This window comes from Dama dama, chromosome 27 (genome assembly GCF_033118175.1).
Source record: "Dama dama isolate Ldn47 chromosome 27, ASM3311817v1, whole genome shotgun sequence".
Classification (NCBI taxonomy): domain Eukaryota; kingdom Metazoa; phylum Chordata; class Mammalia; order Artiodactyla; family Cervidae; genus Dama; species Dama dama.
This window is the reverse complement of record NC_083707.1, coordinates 54,216,804-54,234,672: the sequence shown is the minus strand read 5'-3', so window position 1 is coordinate 54,234,672 and position 17,869 is coordinate 54,216,804. Positions and strand designations below refer to the sequence as shown.

General features: G+C 39.1%; 1 protein-coding gene across 2 annotated transcripts in view; it reads left to right on the top strand.

Moving 5' to 3' along the window:
• Positions 1 to 14,380, top strand: part of CCDC68 (coiled-coil domain containing 68) — a 57,302-nt gene extending 42,922 nt beyond the window's left edge. For both annotated transcript variants that reach the window (XM_061130806.1, XM_061130805.1), the window contains 3 exons: positions 167 to 250; positions 7,353 to 7,429; positions 10,703 to 14,380. In XM_061130806.1, coding sequence (XP_060986789.1) covers positions 167 to 250; positions 7,353 to 7,429; positions 10,703 to 10,760 — 219 coding nt within the window. In that variant the 3' untranslated portion in view covers positions 10,761 to 14,380. The remainder of the gene's footprint in view (positions 1 to 166; positions 251 to 7,352; positions 7,430 to 10,702) is intronic.
• The last annotated feature ends 3,489 nt before the right edge of the window (positions 14,381 to 17,869 follow it).

Here is a 17,869-nt window from a genome sequence, read left to right as displayed (position 1 = left end):
TGTCCTGCTATTTTCTGTAGCCTGCTGAGTCTGCTAATGCTCGGGATTTAATTTTGTTTATTTGATAAACATTACTTGACCACAGAAACCTGCACAATTTCTGACTTAAGGAACTATTCTCCGTTGTCTGGCAAGATTTTTTTCATTTCTGTTTCTCAATTCTTAGATAGAGGCCTTAAAAAATAATTTAAAAGAACAAGATAAGAGAATTGAAGATCTGCAAGAAAAAGTTAACATACTGGAAGCCCAGGTAAGGAGGGCATCTATTGTATATTTCAGTGTGAATGTGAGTGTGTGTATGCTCAGTGTATCTGTGAGTCTGTATATGCATGTGTCCTCTGTGTGTGTGTGACACGCCTGTGTGTGAATGCTTTGTGTGACGGTGTGCCGGCGTGACACTATGCCCAAGTATGTCTGTATGTGAATGTGTGTGTCTGTGTGATTGTGTGTGACTGTGTGTATGTCTGTGTATGAATGCAGATCTGTGTGTCTGTCTATGAGTGTCTTTTTGTGAATGTGTTTACATCTTCTATGCATAAGAGTTATAGCTTTGCTGGGGAGGTACTCTTAATAATTGTTTATTATCAATTCTATGGGCTTTCCTGGTGGCTCAGATGGTAAGGAATCTGCCTGCAATGCAGGAGACCCAGGTTCAATCCCTAGGTTGGGAAGATCCTCTGGAGAAGGAAATGGCAACCCACTCCAGTATTCTTGCTTGGAAAATTCCATGGATAGAGGAGCCTGGCGGGCTACAGTCCATGAGGTTGCAGAGTCGGACATAAGTGAGTGACTGAACACACATCAATATTAAGTTATTGTTAAAGGTTCATTCAAATTTTCAGAAATACTGACTCTCTTGGGGAGGTCAATGATACTATCTCTCCATGTAGACTTGAATTAGAAGCTTGGTCAAAGCCCCTCTTGTGTGAAATCAGCTCAGCTAGAGAGCCAGGTTTGCTGTCTCCCTCTTTCCCCCCATCCTGAGATGTCCTCTCTCCTCCTCTTTCTTCATCTACATCCATCAGGGCATGCAGGCTTTGCCTCAGGGCTCACTGACTTCAAGAACCTAATTGAAATTTTCTTATGTTTCAGTGTTTTAAAACTTATCATGAAACTATAATTGACTGTGATACACCGTGATTTTCTGCCCACTCGTCCCCTCTCGATGGGGAAGCCCTCTTTAGGCGTTCAGCTGCAGTCCCAGGCTGGCAGTGTTCCCCCAGCGCCCCGCCGCTCATAGGAGGCACAGCAAAGCCTCGTGGTTGTTGGAGCTTGAGGACGCCTGTGCCTCCATCCCCGCTTTGCTTGGTGCGCAGGGTCACCCCTCCTGTCTCTGTTGAGTGACTCCTTCACGGGCTGCCTAGGCCTGCTCACCATTTCTACTCCGTCCCTCGGTATTGTGGACCCTTGCCTTCCGTGGAAATCTCCTCATCCTTTGGAGCTGTGCTGCTCCCGGGACAGACCAGAGAGGAGCGCCATGATCCGACTCCCAGCACTCGCCTCACCATTCCTTCCACCCTCACATTCTTTCTGCTTTCCTCAAACAGAAGAAAAAAGTCATCATAACATAGAGAGGCTGTAAATATTTTGCATCTTCAGTTGTGTAATCATCCCCCTGTTTTGCCATTTCTGCCTTCCTAGAGGACCACTGTTGTCTTTATTCTAGAGGGTCAGCTCTTGGAATATTGGGTTTTCCTTAAATTCTCACCTAATTTAGGTTATCGGGGACTGATGAGGGCCAGGCTCACAGCTCTGTCGAGCTGAAAAATGTAGTGATTGTAGAATAGTTGGCTCAGATCTGTGTCCACTCAAGCACCCATAACCGCTTCTCAGTTTACATGAGGTGATGTGACTCAGGTCACATTAGAGCCTCTTCCTCAGAAGAAATGTCTCTAAAGGCATTTCCTCACAGCTTTTCTTACATAGTAGCATTTTGGAAAATGTTATTTATAAAATGTTTTCTCTTAAAGTATTTTAATAACTATTTTTCTCTTTTTACATAACTAACATATGTTCATTCATCCTGTACAAAGTAGGAAAGATGGATAAGCAAATATAACAAGAAAATCACTCAAATATACTGTCCACGGGCAGTTATTCAGCACGGTTATGTGTATCTCTGTTTCTGTGGGATTTTTGTGCCTGTTACATACTCGTGTGCATATATTAAAGGCACAGACTATATATGGCACCATTTTATTATAAACTTTTATTTGTTTCATCAACTTTTTCCATGTCGTCAATTATGTAATTAAGTCTGTAAACTCTTACTGAGTGGGTACTATGGTGTTGACACTAAGTTTGGGAAAACAGTGTTAAACAAAATAGACATGAGCCTTGCTCTCTGGAATGTACTATCTAGTGAGGGAGACAGATAGAAATACATTAACATGTAACTAAAGGTTCTGCAGAAAAAGGATACATGCTCTGGGCAATGACACCTGGGTGGAGGAGTGTATGTGGACCATTTAGATTGGTGGGTGGGAAGAATCTCTCTAGCAAAATGAATTTCAGTGTGAACTTTGTGGACACTGGGTGGTGGGGCATGTCAGGTAGCCAGACAGGAGGCCATTGTGGGTGCTTCTAGTCTAAGGGGTTAGATCATGAAAGGCCTTTAGGTCGTTCTAAGGTGTAACAAGAAGGTCTTTGCTTACCAGTTAAATTAAATTAACATCCATATAATTAGCCACCAAAGTTTCCACTGTACTGTTATGAAATAATCTAATTAGCTTAATGCTTACTGTCGGATTGCTTTCCAATATAGCTTTCATAAACAGCAATGAACTTAATGTACTTGTACAAGTATTACTGATTATTTGTATAATTGCGTCCTTCCTCAAGATAAAGTTTTAGAAACAGAATTGGTAACTCAAAGACCAGATCCGTTTTTAAGATTGTTGATACGTGCTCCAGTTTTCCGTGTCTGCGGGATCAGGCATCCCCTTCAACTGCCACAGCTGCACCTTCAGTTCACATTCAGTCTTTCAGTTCTGACATTTCTGACCTGCTAACAGCCCTCTTTTTTACCCTCTTTATTATTAAGGGATTTCAATATTTAAAAATCCTTTGCTGTTGTTTTAATGAAATCTAAGAAAGCTGAGATGAAACACACAAGTGCTCAGATTCCCATTTTGAGCTGGGATTCTCCTTCAGATCCAAGTTTATCTGTAATTCAAAGCGGTCAGGTGTGAGGTAGGGATCTAACTTTTTAGTTGTTTCCCTACTGAGCAGTCTGGCCTTCCATCATGAATTTGAAATGCCTATGTATCCTAGGCTAAATTTTTATGCTGGAAATCAGTTCCAGTGGTGTCTCTGTCTGTGTGGCTCCTTCTGCTTTAATTATCATTATCTGTCACTCTCACTCAATGACGACTCAGTCGTGTCTGACTCTGAGACCTCAGGGACTGTAACCTGCCAGGCTTCTCCATCCATGGGATTTTCCAAGCAAGAATACTGGAGTGGGTGGCCATTTCCTTCTCCAGGATATCTTCCCAGCTCAGAGACTGAACCCAGGTCTCCCGCATTGCAGGTAGACTCTTTACCATTTGAGCTACCAGGGCAGCCCATCATAATCCATAGTACATTTCAGTTGGAGAGGCTGTTGTCTTTCTTTGATCTTTCATTATGGTCTTAGGCTCTGGTCATCCCTAATTAAGTGCCGGCCCTCTTCACAGAGTCAGGGCATCAATGGTGCTACTGCTTCTAAGCCAATCTTATGTTCTTTAGTTGTGTCTCTATTTGCATCATCCCCAAAGCTAATTTTATTGCCCTAAGTAACCTGGCAACCCATACACTACTAAGGCCAATTGGCCTTTTGGTGTAATAGTTAAACCAGAAAAATGTATTGCTCCCATTGTATTGCTTCTGTATCCTCAAATTTAACAAATAATTACTGACTAGCCATTCAGTGTAACAGGAGGATGCAACAGACTGCATTCCCTTCATGAAACTTCTTGGTTGCGTGCAGTCCGTCTATACAAGGCTGCAATTCCTATAGCCTCTTCACTAAAAAAAACACCCCACAGTGACGGGACAGCATCTCTCAGTACTGCCTAAGATTCTCTGTATGAAGCCAAGTCAAACTACTATTTTGTAACACTTTTTTACGTAAAAAGTCTTCAAATTATAGCGGTATTGATGAATGTCTTTATGATTTTGAAATATATTATCTTCAGCAGATAAATAGTTTCCTGCCCTGCAGGGAATGTTATAATGCCCATTTCAGCTTTAATAAAACTCATCCAAGCCACATTAATGTATTTATTCAGCAAATAGTTCTGTGTGTTTATGATGTACCAGGAAATGTTCCAAGAGGTAAATATATGGCATAAACAGGACAGACTGTCCTGACCTCATCTAGCTTTATTTTAATTGAAGATGTGTACAATAAATACATGAATAAATAAATGCACAGCTTAACTAGGGAAGGGTGCTCCAAGAAGAGCAAAACAATGTGACAGTTACAAAGTGACGGGAGTCAGGAAGGGCGTCTCTGAGCCTGTGGTCTTGAACTAGGTACCTGAACTGAGTGACTGCTTGAGCTGGAGTGAGCCTGTTTCTAGTCTAGCCCTGGTCAGTACTTTGTCATGAAGGTCTTAAATTGGAGGGACATGTGCAGGGTGTACTGTCTTGCAATACAAACTTAACACCATGACCTATTTTGAAATAACAGTGTGAGCTGATTCTGTTTATGAAAAATTGATCACCAGAGCTGAACAACCCTTTTAAAGACATCAAATTTCTAAGCCATATAGATAGCATCTTTTTCTCATCCATAATCAACACACATGTCTCTTTGAAGGCATGCTGCATATTTCATTTTGTTTTAATCCTCAAAGCTACTTTGGGTGAAAGTTATTAATTACTACATTCCCTAAGGGAGTAAACTGAGATTCGGAGAAATTAAGACACTTGTTCAAAATGACTCAGCTGCATTCAAGTCTTCCTGGCTTGAAGCACATGCATTTCTTCCCCTACTATCTACTTATCTGGGTGATCAAATAAGTGTGTGTGTATATGCAAATATGTATGTGTTTCAATATACACATAGGTATATAAATTTAAAAATGATATTTATTTCTATATACTTAGCATATACATTTAGAAATGAATAGTTATAATGTTAAATTTTCAGGGTCATTTATATGTATTTGAGTCATTGTCACAGCTATTACATTAATTTTTTTTCTATTTTCTAGAGTTTTGAATCATGAAAACAAATACTTTTTTTCTAACCTAGCAGGGATTTTTTTTCCTCCCTCCACAGGGAGAATAAAAATTCACTTATCTAAATCTGCTCTCTCTTTTCTTTTCAATCTTTAAGGATTTTAAACCTCTTTTAAGTCTCACCAGGAAATTTCTGCTTAACTCTGCCAAAATTACTTACTTTTCTTTCTACTTGGCATATCTTCATCATCTTAATTTACAGCTCTGAAATTTATCTTACATTTCATGCATTTCTAACGTCTTCACTAATGACCTGCTCATACGGAGATGCATCTTCAGAAATTACTCCATTTTCTAGACTTTGAAGAGTATCCTACTTTATGTAATCACCACCATCCCTAAAATTTAATTTACTTCCAAGGCTGTTTTGCTAGCAGCTTAAGTATGCAAAAATTCAGTTCTTTTGGAAAATTGTGTCAGTGAACTATCCTTGGGTAGACTCAATAATGGTGGACTTACTCTGGCCATTAATTTATAATTTTGTAAACTAATGATATAATAAAACTCATACCTTTAGTTGGTCTAATTAAAGCATATGAAAGTCCATGAATAAAAATTAAAGACCTAATTCTATTTGATGAAATAAATCACCACAGAAATTGAAATATGTGAAAATAAAGACAGTCTAAGATGATAACACTTACACTTCTGTATTTTTTGGAGCCTAACAACTTGAGAAAGTAGGAGTTTATTTGGGAAAAACTCCCAACACTTTCTACATACTTGTCCAGCCACAGCAATATATTTGTTCCAGTGCTGTTGTCATGATGATATTGAGTTTCAAGTTGTGCTTCATGGCTTATAAAGTATTGTCCAAAAAAAAAATAAAGTATTGTACAGAAAGGAGTTTTTCTCAGTCTTGTACTTGGCCCTGATAAATGCGTGCACTTGTTTGGAATGTATATTCAATTTATCTCCATTATACAAAGAACACTTTTATCATCAGTTTGTCAAATCTGAAATACCTTTCCTGAGTGAGATTTAGGCACTTAACTCTTGAAATATCACAGCAAAATAATTCATGTAGGAAGAATTTTGCTCCATCTTTTCATTATTATTCCATGTAGATGCTGAGGGATGAGAAGGTACAAAGTTGGTATCTTGTCTTGGCTTTCCTTAGCTCAGGGGGTCCTCATCTTAACTGCACATTAGCATCACCTTTGGAGTTTGGAGACCTCCATAACACTGACTGCAATCGAATGAAACAAACTTTGGATGTAGGACCCAGGCATCAGTAGGTTGTAAGTCTCCTAGTTAATCCCAATATACAGCCAACACTGAAAACCACTCTTTCAGTCCAATAGGCTCTCCTATGTGAGCAGATATCCTAAAACCTATCACTTGGCCACCCTGGGTTTCTGATTCAATGGTTTGGTTGGGAATTGAGGATATGCAATCCTAATAATTTCCCAGGGGATGTTAAAACTGTTGACCTCAGGCTTACGCTTCCAGAACCGTGCCTCCATTGTTTTTCTCTCCCTTTTTTCCACCTAGCCCATTTCACCTTGTCTTATAGGTCCAGGTAATAAACCCAAGGAAATCCAAGGGTGCATCCAGATTTGAAATATTATGATCATATGATATGTTCCTTCCACCTTATATATGATAGGCAGGCTGTGTATCATTTACCACTAGGATAGAGAGGAAAAAATAGAGGCTTCAATGAGAAAATTAAGACTAAGGATTCCAAGAACCAAAAGAACAGATGGTGCCTGTGTTCCTGGAGTTTCTAATCAAGAGATTGCACCAGAAAGACAAATGTGTAATCAATATTGTGGATATCTTTCAAAAGGTTCTTTAATAAAGTTCTTTCATGAAGTTCTTTGCATCTGTCCATATAAAAGAACCTGTAAAATGAAACAGTTCAGCTGTTGAGTTTCAGAAGCTGAGCCAAAAAACTAAATTTGAATCCCTTGGTAAATGAGACATTTTTCAAGGTGTGTGTTTTCGGAAGTGATATTTAGGGACTCTCAACTAGCTTCCGTTCTGTGTTCTAACCGAATGACTGGAACAGCAAACTGACTGTGAAGGAGGGATGTAGGTGGTGGGTCACCCAGGAGTACGGAGCGTGGGACCACTAAAGGTGATGCCTGTGTGATCTCTGCACATTTTTTTTTCAATTTTAGAACAAAGAACTAAAAGCCAAGGTGGCGCTCTGGCCTGAAACTCATAGGACGAAGGTATCTAAGGCTGTCTCTACAAGGTAAGGCCTTTCTCCCCTCCCCACCTTCTGACTTCGTGACCCTTGTTGAACATGTTTGACATTCATCCCACTTGAGTAAGAATCCAATCCGTGAATACTTGTGTAATCCTGTGTTTCCTGTCTGTCTTCCAGTTCTTTGAGAATGGGAACTGTATTGATCTTGCTCACTACTGACTGAATCCCTGAAATCTGATGTGTGAATACTTACTTTATGAGTAAATGAATGAATAAATTTAGGTATCTTTTCCCTTCTCCTCGGTATAAAACAAACCTAGTCTTCACTTCAACACTTACTCCAAACAGTACAGCTTATCTCCTCTACCATTCTTGTTCCTCCATTGCTCGTATTTTCTGTGCCATTGATAGGCATTTTAATCATAAAAAGTGTGTATTTAGTTAAATTTCCATGTCTGTGTCTCAAATCAAAGAGATTGTAAATGTCAAGAGGGCAAGAATAGTTCTTTATTTTCCACTTTATTTCCTGCATTGTTAAGGGCAAGTGTCTTTAATAACTACCCAATAATAAGTGAATGAGGCAGTGATAATGACCCCTAAAGCAATAGAAATGATAGTTGAAACCATCAAATCACTTTATAATGTTGACAGAATCTGAAGTGACAGGTTGGTGAAAAAAAAGACTTCTGAGTTCAAATCTCATTTCCATAATATTCCATGAAATTATCACTTAAAAGAAAACATAGTCTGTAATTACATGAATCATTTTGAAAGTGATTAAAAACTTCCTGTTCTGGCAGCTTTTAAATTTCCCCGTCTGGTCTCTCTAGGGCAGAAACCCATTTTCTGAAACTCTCTTCTGCACAGTGCCTGGCATGAAGAAATCATGTCCCCTATGATTAGCATCAGTCTAGGAATTCAGGCAGATCCATCGCCCTTTTCAAAACACCCTGCAGCCATGCTTCACTTTGCTAATGATGTATGTAATCAGAGACTAGAGATGGAGCCATCAAGGACCAAGCTTTCTGAAATCTCTGGGCCCCCAGATGCTAAGTTATTAACTTTTTTTGACCAGTAGCCCTGCAATATCTAATAAAGAAAAATTAAGCCTCAGAAGTGTAATATTAGGTGAAATGCCTACCTTTTAGAAGCAAAGCAAAAAAAAAAGAGTCACTTCATGAGGGCAAGAGATGAAGAGTTTAGAATAGAAAGGCAAATGTGGTGACTTCCCTGGTGGTCTGGTGGTTAAGACTTCACCTTCCAATGGAGGGGGTGCAGGTTTGATCCCTGCTTGAGGAGCTAAGATACTGTATACTTCATGGCCAAAAAACCAAAGCATAAAGGACAGAAGCAATATTGGAACAAATTCAATAAAGACTTTTTAAATGGTCCATATAAAATCTTAAAGAAAACAGCAAGTCAGACTTTCCAAGGGAAGGGAGGATGGTCATCTTTAGCTCCCTTTCTGGGTACATTCTCTTGGAGTCGTGAAGCATCATGGCCAGTCTCAGCTGTTCTAACCCTGGAGGGAATGGAATCAAGAGTGGAGCAAAGGAGGGAGCAACAAGTGTTCTCTATATTGACTGTATTGAGTGCTGAGTGCTGAGACTCTACAAGGAGGATGAGCTTGAGACAATGACTTCTATGGCCTATTCTTCAGCTGCATTTAATTAATAAAGGTAGTTTTAAAGACTTTTCCCCTCCTTATGACTTGGGAAAGGCCAAATGGGAAAATCTCCTAATCGAAGTAGGGAAACTGGACTGAATATGTCCTTTGGTCTATGATTTTTTATAGAAGTTCCGATAGTAATGATATATCTATAATGGTAGCTCTCATGTTTGCAAAATGAAATCTGACCAATTGGTTGCTTGAGAATGTGAGTGGTAGTTCAGTTCAGTTCAGTTCAGTTGCTCAGTCGTGTCCAACTCTTTGCGACCCCATGAATCACAGCACGCCAGGCCTCCCTGTCCATCACCAACTCTGGGAGTTTACTCAGACTCATGCCCATTGAGTCGGTGATACCATCTAGCCATCTCATCCTCTGTCATCCCCTTCTCCTCCTGCCCCCAATCCCTCCCAGCATCAGGGTCTCTTCCAATGAGTCAACTCTTCGCATGAGGTGGCCAAAGTACTGGAGTTTCAGCTTCAGCATCAGTCCTTCCAATGAACACCCAGGACTGATTTCCTTTAGGATGGACTGGTTGGATCTCCTTGCAGTCCAAGGGACTCTCAAGAGTCTTCTCCAACACCACAGTTCAAAAGCATCAACTTTTCGGTGCTCAGCTTTCTTCACAGTCCAACTCTCTAGTGGTAGTATGGTTTGGTAAATCTAGAGTCACCAAAATAAAATGGAATCATAACTTTAGGGAGGAAGTGGAATATAAAAGTGGCCATTCTTACAAGGAAAAAAAGAATCACATACATTTAAATTTTATCTTGGCAAATCTCTTAAGTTACTTATGAAATAAGAGTTCTGTGCTATTTTTCAATAAGTACAAAAAACAAGGATTTTTTTTCCCCAAACATTAAAACATGTAGATGTTTCTCAAATTGAACACCAGAGAAATGGTCTTCTGGATATTAAAGATTAGGTTGTTTGAAAATAGCAAAATAGCAACAATAAAATATGCATGAATATATATATATATATGTATACAAGTGCATGCAGATATCAATGTGTGTGCATATAAATATGTATATATATTCATATACATATTAAACTAGATTCACACACTGAGGAGAGAAGTTTAGGCTATGATAAAACATTCTGAGGAACAGTTGATTTTTGTGTTCCATCTCAAGTTACCCTGGCGCATGTCTTCACTGAGTAGAAGGGAAAATCCACTCTCACTCTTCTTCGCCCTGTCCTCTTACAGCCAGATGCATGTATATAAGGTAAGGCTTCCATAGGGCTTCCCTAGTGGATCAGTGGTAAAAAAAATCCACCTGCTGTGCAAGAGATGTGGGTTGGTCCCTGGGTCGGGGAGATCCCCTGGAGGAAGGCATGGCAACCCACTCCAGTATTCTTGCCTGGGAAATCCCGTGGACAGAGAAGCCTGGCGGGCTGCAGTCTATGGAGTCACAAAGAGTCAGACACAAATTAGCAAATAAACCACGACAAGGCTTCCATAACATGCTTTCTGCTGTGTCTCACGGGGAACTAGAATCAGTCAATTAACCATCATTTCTTAGGTTGAAGCAACTAGTAAAGACTTGGTGGCACAGCAGTAGTGGTGATGGTGATGGTGGTGGTACCCCAACTGTGTCAATAAAGTTTTATGTGCCCAGTTTTGATCATTGTGTGGTCTTTTCTACAGTGAACTGAAGACTGAAGGGACAACCCCATATTTGATGTTGGTTAGACTACGGAAGTGAACTGGCTGGCTGAAGATCTGAATGAGAACGATTACTACTTGGGTCTTATTTGTTCCTTGAAACAGTCTAAACACATATTAAAAGGCTTCAATGCCAGTGTTCAATGGAATTTGTTGTATTGTATTCAAAGTATGCATCAATAGCTTTGCAGGAAGATGTTTCATAAAATCAAACAAATATATATTCAAGGAAAGGAACTCTTTCTTCAAAACTTACTAAACAGATGAAGAAACTGGATGCTTTCCCATGATGGAAGATGAATTTTGCTTACACTGAAAAAAAAAAAAACCTGAATCTTTTTTATTTTTATTGTTTGCAAATCTTTGTTGAAGGGACTGGTTAAGGTTGTCTACTTTGACCGTTTGATAGTGGTTTCGTATACAGTCATCATCCCTTGGTATCCATGGGGGTTGGTTCCAGAAGCCCTAACAGGTACCAAAACCCATGTGGCTGTGGATGGTCAAGTCCTGTATATAAAATGGTGAAGTACAGTTTGCCCTCTGTACCATAGTTTCCACATCTGTGGATTCCATCAGTCACTGGTGTGGGTCCTACAGGTACAGAGGGCTGACTGTGTATAAATATAAGGAAGACTGCACAGACATACTTCCTTTTATTGTGCTTCACAGACACTCCATATTTTTTTTTCTTACAAATTGAAGGTTCGTGGCAACTCTGCATTGTCAGATGATAGCATTTTTTAACAATAAAGTGTTTTTAAGTTAAGGTATGTATATATTTTTTACACATAATGCTATTGCACACTTAACAGGCTATGGTATAATGTAAATATAACTTTTACATGCACTGGGAAAGCAGAAATTTCACGTGACTCACTTTATTGTGATATTATTGTGGTGCTCTGAAATCAAAGCTGCAAGTGTGTGTAGGTGTGCGTGTGTGTGTGAATAAATGATATAAAGTTGACTTTTGGATAATAAGAATTTTCTTACCATGAATTCATCTCCTAACCCATGGTTAGTGAGAGAGTTATTTTCTACTGGATTAAAGGCAGAAGAAGAAGTAAGTTTTTTTAACGAATTCCCCTACCTACGCAACCCTCCAAAGCTGAGAATCCTGACTGCTCACCGCAGTTTAAGAGGTTACTGTTCTTCACTTGGGATTGAACTTTGGTTACTAGAGGCAACTCACATATCAGCACAAAGAAATGCACTTTGTGATTCTGCCTTTGTGACTAATTTTCTTTTATTTTTGTTAATATTATCTAAGTAAAATGTTTAAAGGGGTGAATAGAACATAGTGCTCTGAGTTCATACCTCCATAAAAAGGTATTTATTAATACTATGGATTCAAAGGAACAGTGGTTGTTGTCTGCAGTGAGGAAGAATCTGAATCCATAAACTTGGAATGATGTGTCTATTGCTTTTGTGAAAGTGTGTTTCAATACATACATTCATTACAGGTGGAATTTGTGGTTATATGAGTAAAACCAAAGTCTAACTTAATGCAAACGCACTGGCACTCAGGAAAGCAGAACACACTTCAGCTAAAGGCATAATGAGAGAGCTTCTTCATCCTCAAAGGGGAATCACCTGTAGGCTTTTTGATCCCTCTCTTTGGTGTGTAACTGAGCATTTTCTCAGGAAAGATGCTTCATGCCTTTCAAAGTGGAATGTGAAACATCTAATGTCTTTGTAAGTTCAGCAAAGTACTGTAATCCTTGCAGTGCTGCCTAACTCTATGTGTAAGTTTCACAACTTCTTGTTTTGACTGCTTTCTCGTTTTTAAGGTGTAGTTACCTAATAACATTTAGGACGCAGTCACCCTGTGTTATTCGCTACAGTCGTGTCCGACTCTTTGCGACCCCGTGGACTGTAGCCTGTCAGGCTCCTCTGTCCATGGGATTCTCCAGGCAAGAATACTGGAGTGAGTTGCCAAGATCTCCTCCAGGGGATCTTTCCAATTCGGGATCAAACCTGGGCCTCCTGCATTGCAAGCAGCTTCTTTACCATCTGAGCCACCACGGAAGCCCAGTCACCCTATGCCAGGAACAATTCTAAGTACTTCACCTATGTTAATTGCTTTAATTCTCCCAACAAGCCTCTGAAATAGGTCATTTTATTGTCCCCATGATCAGAGGAGGATACTGTGAAGGAGCAAGTAATTTTTCTAACAGCTGACAATGCAGTGAACATTTGTACCTTTTCTTTGGCTTCTGATGCATCTGCCTGATCCCTTGCTGTTCTGATATTCCCCACCACAGAAATGTCTCTCTTCTTGCCATTTAAACAGACACTGCTCTTTTGTTGGTTTTCTTCACCACCCTGTGGGTGACACTAAGAAACTGTCATGCCCGATGTCCGAATCCCCGAGCGGGAAGAGAGAAGGCCTCCAAGACAATGCAACTCGCAGGAAGGGAAGTTTATTACTGACTCGAGCCAGGACTCTCCGCCCGCAACCAACGCAATGGTGTGAGTCAGAGAGCCCCGAGCCCAAGCTGTTACACAAATTTATAGGGTGAGAAGTGGATTGGTTACACGTTTGCAAAGCAGTTTCATTGGTCAATACTCTCGCGCGCGCCGGACTTTCCGGGGGGTTTCCGCCCGGTTCCTAATTTCCTAATTGGCTACTCCTAATCTAAGCTGCGTTACTTCTGCTTGCCTCACAGAAACAACACTTATCAAGTAAATATTTTGCTGAGAAGAATACCTGGTCGTCTACCTTGCGAGTACTTAGTTCTGAAAAACTTCCCTGCTAAAACTGCCTATTTTAATTTTATTATTCACGCCTTTATGCCACATTCAGGATTTTTGGTCACACATTTCTTGGCACATGTGTAGGGATATTGGGACCGTGAATTCTGCATTAAGCATCTCCAGAGTGGTAGGAAATTTCACTCTTCACTTGGAGATCACTTAGGTTCCTCTTATACCCCAACCATTATGCTGGCTTGCCATAAATCTGGGTTGTAATAAATGTGAGCTTTTAAAATGGATCCATTTAACTGACCTAACAACCTTGATGATTTACATGAAAATAATGTATTCTAAACTCAAAAATGGAAAGACATTGTTGGGTTTTATTTGAGTTCCACCATACTCATTTTTGAACATGGAACTTTATTCAATAAAATAAAGGTTGGACCTGCTCACATGATCTTCATCTCCACTTTGGAATGGTATTTGGATCTCTTGAGAATAAGAATAAACAGCTTCAGAAGCCTAAAAAGATCTGCTCTTCAAGTACAAAAGTATTTTTTTTACTAACACAAATAGATTATTTATTTGTCATGTGTGGATTATTTCCTATATCCTCATCATTTCAGCTTTACCATTTGAATTGTTTCTTTAAACAAACATTTCTGAGTTACAAAACAAATCATTACAATGGATAATGAAATATAATAGTCTAAAAGTAGTGCCACACAGAAAATACAAAAACAAAAAACCAAACCGTTAGCTAATTGATTGTCAAAATATTTGTATTTATAATTATACTAATCAATATATTGGATAAGAAGGTCTGAGGTGGGCTTGAAATAAATACATGAAGATGGGAAATGAAAGGAAGTTTCATTTCACTTTGATTACATATATTGTTATAAATTATCATTAAGAAGTGTTTAAAAAATTGGTATAGTGTATACCATTTGAATAATTGCTTATGATATGCCTTAAAATAAAGAAAGTTGATATCATTTTGTGGGTTTTGTTTCTTTTTACCTTAAAATTATTATACATAAATAAATCAAGCAGTTGTTATCTGACTGTTCATGACAATATAATCCATAATAATAGTTTTCGTCAGTGAGCAGGTGTCTAAATAGCACCTTTAATTTTTCTCCTAGTTTTCTCTGAATCCAAATTAATAGCAAACTGATCTATTAAATTTTTATTCTAAATTTGAGAAAATGGTAGCATTGTAAAATTAAGAACATACAGACACTTATCAGAGTCTTTCATATTGTTTCACTTTGAAAATTCTTACTTGACTTGAAATCCTCTGATCTGAAAATAATTATAGGATCTTTATCAATATCAAAGTAGGGACCCAATCTTTCAGTAAGTAAAAACTCCTTAAACAAATAAAATCATTATAATTCCTTTCCTTCCTTTCTGCCTTCCTTCATATTGGAATATAACTCAGCAATAAAAATAAACCACAAATATTGCAACTATGGATAAATATAAAATTATGATACTTGAAAAAAAATCCAGAAAAAAGAGGACATTCAGTACCATATGAGTTTATGGGGACAGGGTGTAAATCAGTATTTGAGGATAGGCATAGAGGGAGAGAGTGTGAAGGAGTACAGAGAAACATTGGGAAGTAGTAGTAATGTTTAGTGTCTCAAATTTTGTTCTAGCCAATGTATTCTTTTTTAAATTTTTTATTGGAATATAGTTGGTTTATAGTGTTGTGTTAATTTCAGGTATACAGTGAAGTGAATCAGTTACATATATATATATCTACTCTTTTTAGATTGTCTCCCTGTATAGGCCATTACAGAATATTGAGAAGAGTTCCCTGTGCTATACAGCAGGTTTTTGCTAGTTTTATTTTATATATAGCAGGGTCTATTTAAATCCCAGTCTCCCTTTTTATCCCTCCCTTCCTTATCCCCTTGTGACCATATTTGTGATCTACATCTGTGGCTCTGTTTCAATAGATCACCACGTCTTTAAGATTCATTCATTTCTTATTCCACTAAATATTTATTGAGGCTCCCTATTTGCCAGGCCCCTCCTGAATGCCAAGGCAACAGCAGTGGGGAGAGGGGAGAGGGTGCATGTGGTAGGGAAGAAAGAAAAGGGGGAAATCTCAGTCTTCATGGAAATTTCTTCTAATGATGAGGAACAGATAATACACTCAGGGAAGTCCTGTGGACTGTGAGGAAAAGTGAGGCAGAAGATAGGCATAGGGAGTGATCAGGGGTGAAGAGTTGTAGTTCCAATTTGTAATTGACTGACCTTTGAAGCTATTACTGTGAATAGATCTGTCAGTTACACAGGATGCCGATTTTAAATAAGACCTCTCTCTTTGGAAGTAGTATTTAAGCAAAGATAGGAGGAAAGCTAGGGAAGTGACTGGAAGGAGATATTTTTGGGTGGAAGAGGGGTCCAGAGAGAGCGGGGCACAGGTGCATGAGTCCCACAGGCCAGGTGTATTCTGGAATAGCCAGGACGTCAGCTGGATGGGCAGGTGAAGAACAAGCCCCAGTATTGTCTAAATAATTTTTCATGCAACATATTGCTTCACATTTATGTTGTATAAGTCATCCCTTTTATTTGTTTAGTAAGTTAGCCTTCAAGTTCGGTTTTGACTTCCTAGCAGTGGTAAGCTAATGATTTTCAAGAATCTGTATCTCAATTCCCTCCTTTGCCTACGTTTCCCTGACTATGAAGCAAGTCCAGGTTCTGTGGAAGGGTCAGTGATGAGAAAACTGCCCTTAAAAGGCTAAGTTGAGGTCTTGTTTTGACCTACCCTGTCGGCCTAGAGAACTCAGGCAGACCTGCTCTCTGAAGTCAAGGGACAAGATGGGGGCCCATGAAGCTGGGTAATATGGGTTCATAATCCAGTGTCTTAACTAACATGATGCCAAATCGCTCCTTCAGGTTCACTTTTTCACGAGGGTGAATGAGCTCATGATGTAAATGTCTCTAGGAAATTAATCAAAGAGATTGAAGTTTGCTGCTTTTTTTTGAAACTTTTGGTTAAAAAAAAAAAATTCTCTCAGAAACCTCCAAAAATGGTCCAAAGCAATGATGATTTCAAAAATCTGACATGTATCACAAAATGTCTCTAGTACTTACAACAAAGCCTTAGTCAAATTATAATTAGTGTGCTGGCTTCCTAAATCATAATGCAAGCCCTCTAAATGAGTTTGTAACAGAAGAGTAATGCTCACACTCTTATTATAGCTATTCTTTCTCCACAGCTAACAATCCATATTAGAAACAAAATTTTCCTTGGTATCGTGAGCTGTGATCATACAAATACCTTACATACAGTTTTAAAAAGTGAAGTCCTACCATTACAGTTGAATGTCTCGATGGTCTTACTTTTTCTTCAGTATGGGGCACACTATGACTATTTTTACACCCTATAAAACCATTAGGAAAAGCAAATCTCTAATGACCTACCTTGAATTATTTAAGATGAACCCAGGAGAAAAAGATTCTGCCTGTGTGACATGGCATTACCGCTATGGTGAGTCACTCAGTTGTGTTCAACTCTCTGTGACCCCATGAACTGTAGCCTTCCAGGCTCCTCTGTCCATGGGATTCTCCAGGCAGGCATACTACAGTGGGTTGCCATTTCCTTCTCCAGGCACTTCCGCTACCAGGGAGTAAAGTTGAGAGAATGGTGCCAAGGATTTATTTGCTTACTGTGCGAGAGTTGTTTATCCTCAAGTTAAAAACTCATCATTATCTTGGCAAAGCTTATCTATGTAACATATGGAGGAAGAACAACTCTGGGAACAACTTTGCAAATGAACATGTAAAAGTAAGCTGTATGGTTGTGGTCTTGAACTGGCTTTGAACATCAGTCCTGTTCCCAGGCTGTGACTAAAGGAGATATGACCATCTTCAGCATTTTCTTATGGAAAAGAAATAGGTTATAATACGTTGAAGTCTTGACGAACCTTGACATAACTTCATCATATTAACTGCCAACTTTATAAGTGTATCCTTCAAAATTATTAGGAAATTTCCCTTGAAAATCCCAGTCTTTAAACAAATAATATGTGGGACTTCCCTGGTGGCTCAGATGCTAAAGAATCTGCCTGCAATGTGGGCGACCTGGGTTCGATCCCTGGGTCAGGAAGATTCCCCTGGAGAAGGGAATGGCAACCCACTCCAGTGTTCTTGCTTGGAGAATCCCATGGACAGAGGAGCCTGGACAGCTACAGTTCATGGGGTCGCAGAGTCGGACACCACTGAGTGACTGACACTTTCACTTTCACATATTAGAAAGTTTAGAGAGATGGATAAAAATCACTTGGCGAAATCTAAATCATTTCTTTCCTAGTTCCTAATGGACATCGCTTTTAACGTCATACAGTTTCCAAGTGAACTAGTGTTCACTTAATGTTCCCCATCCTCCATACATTTGACTATAGTACACAAATAAGATTGCTTTGAGTA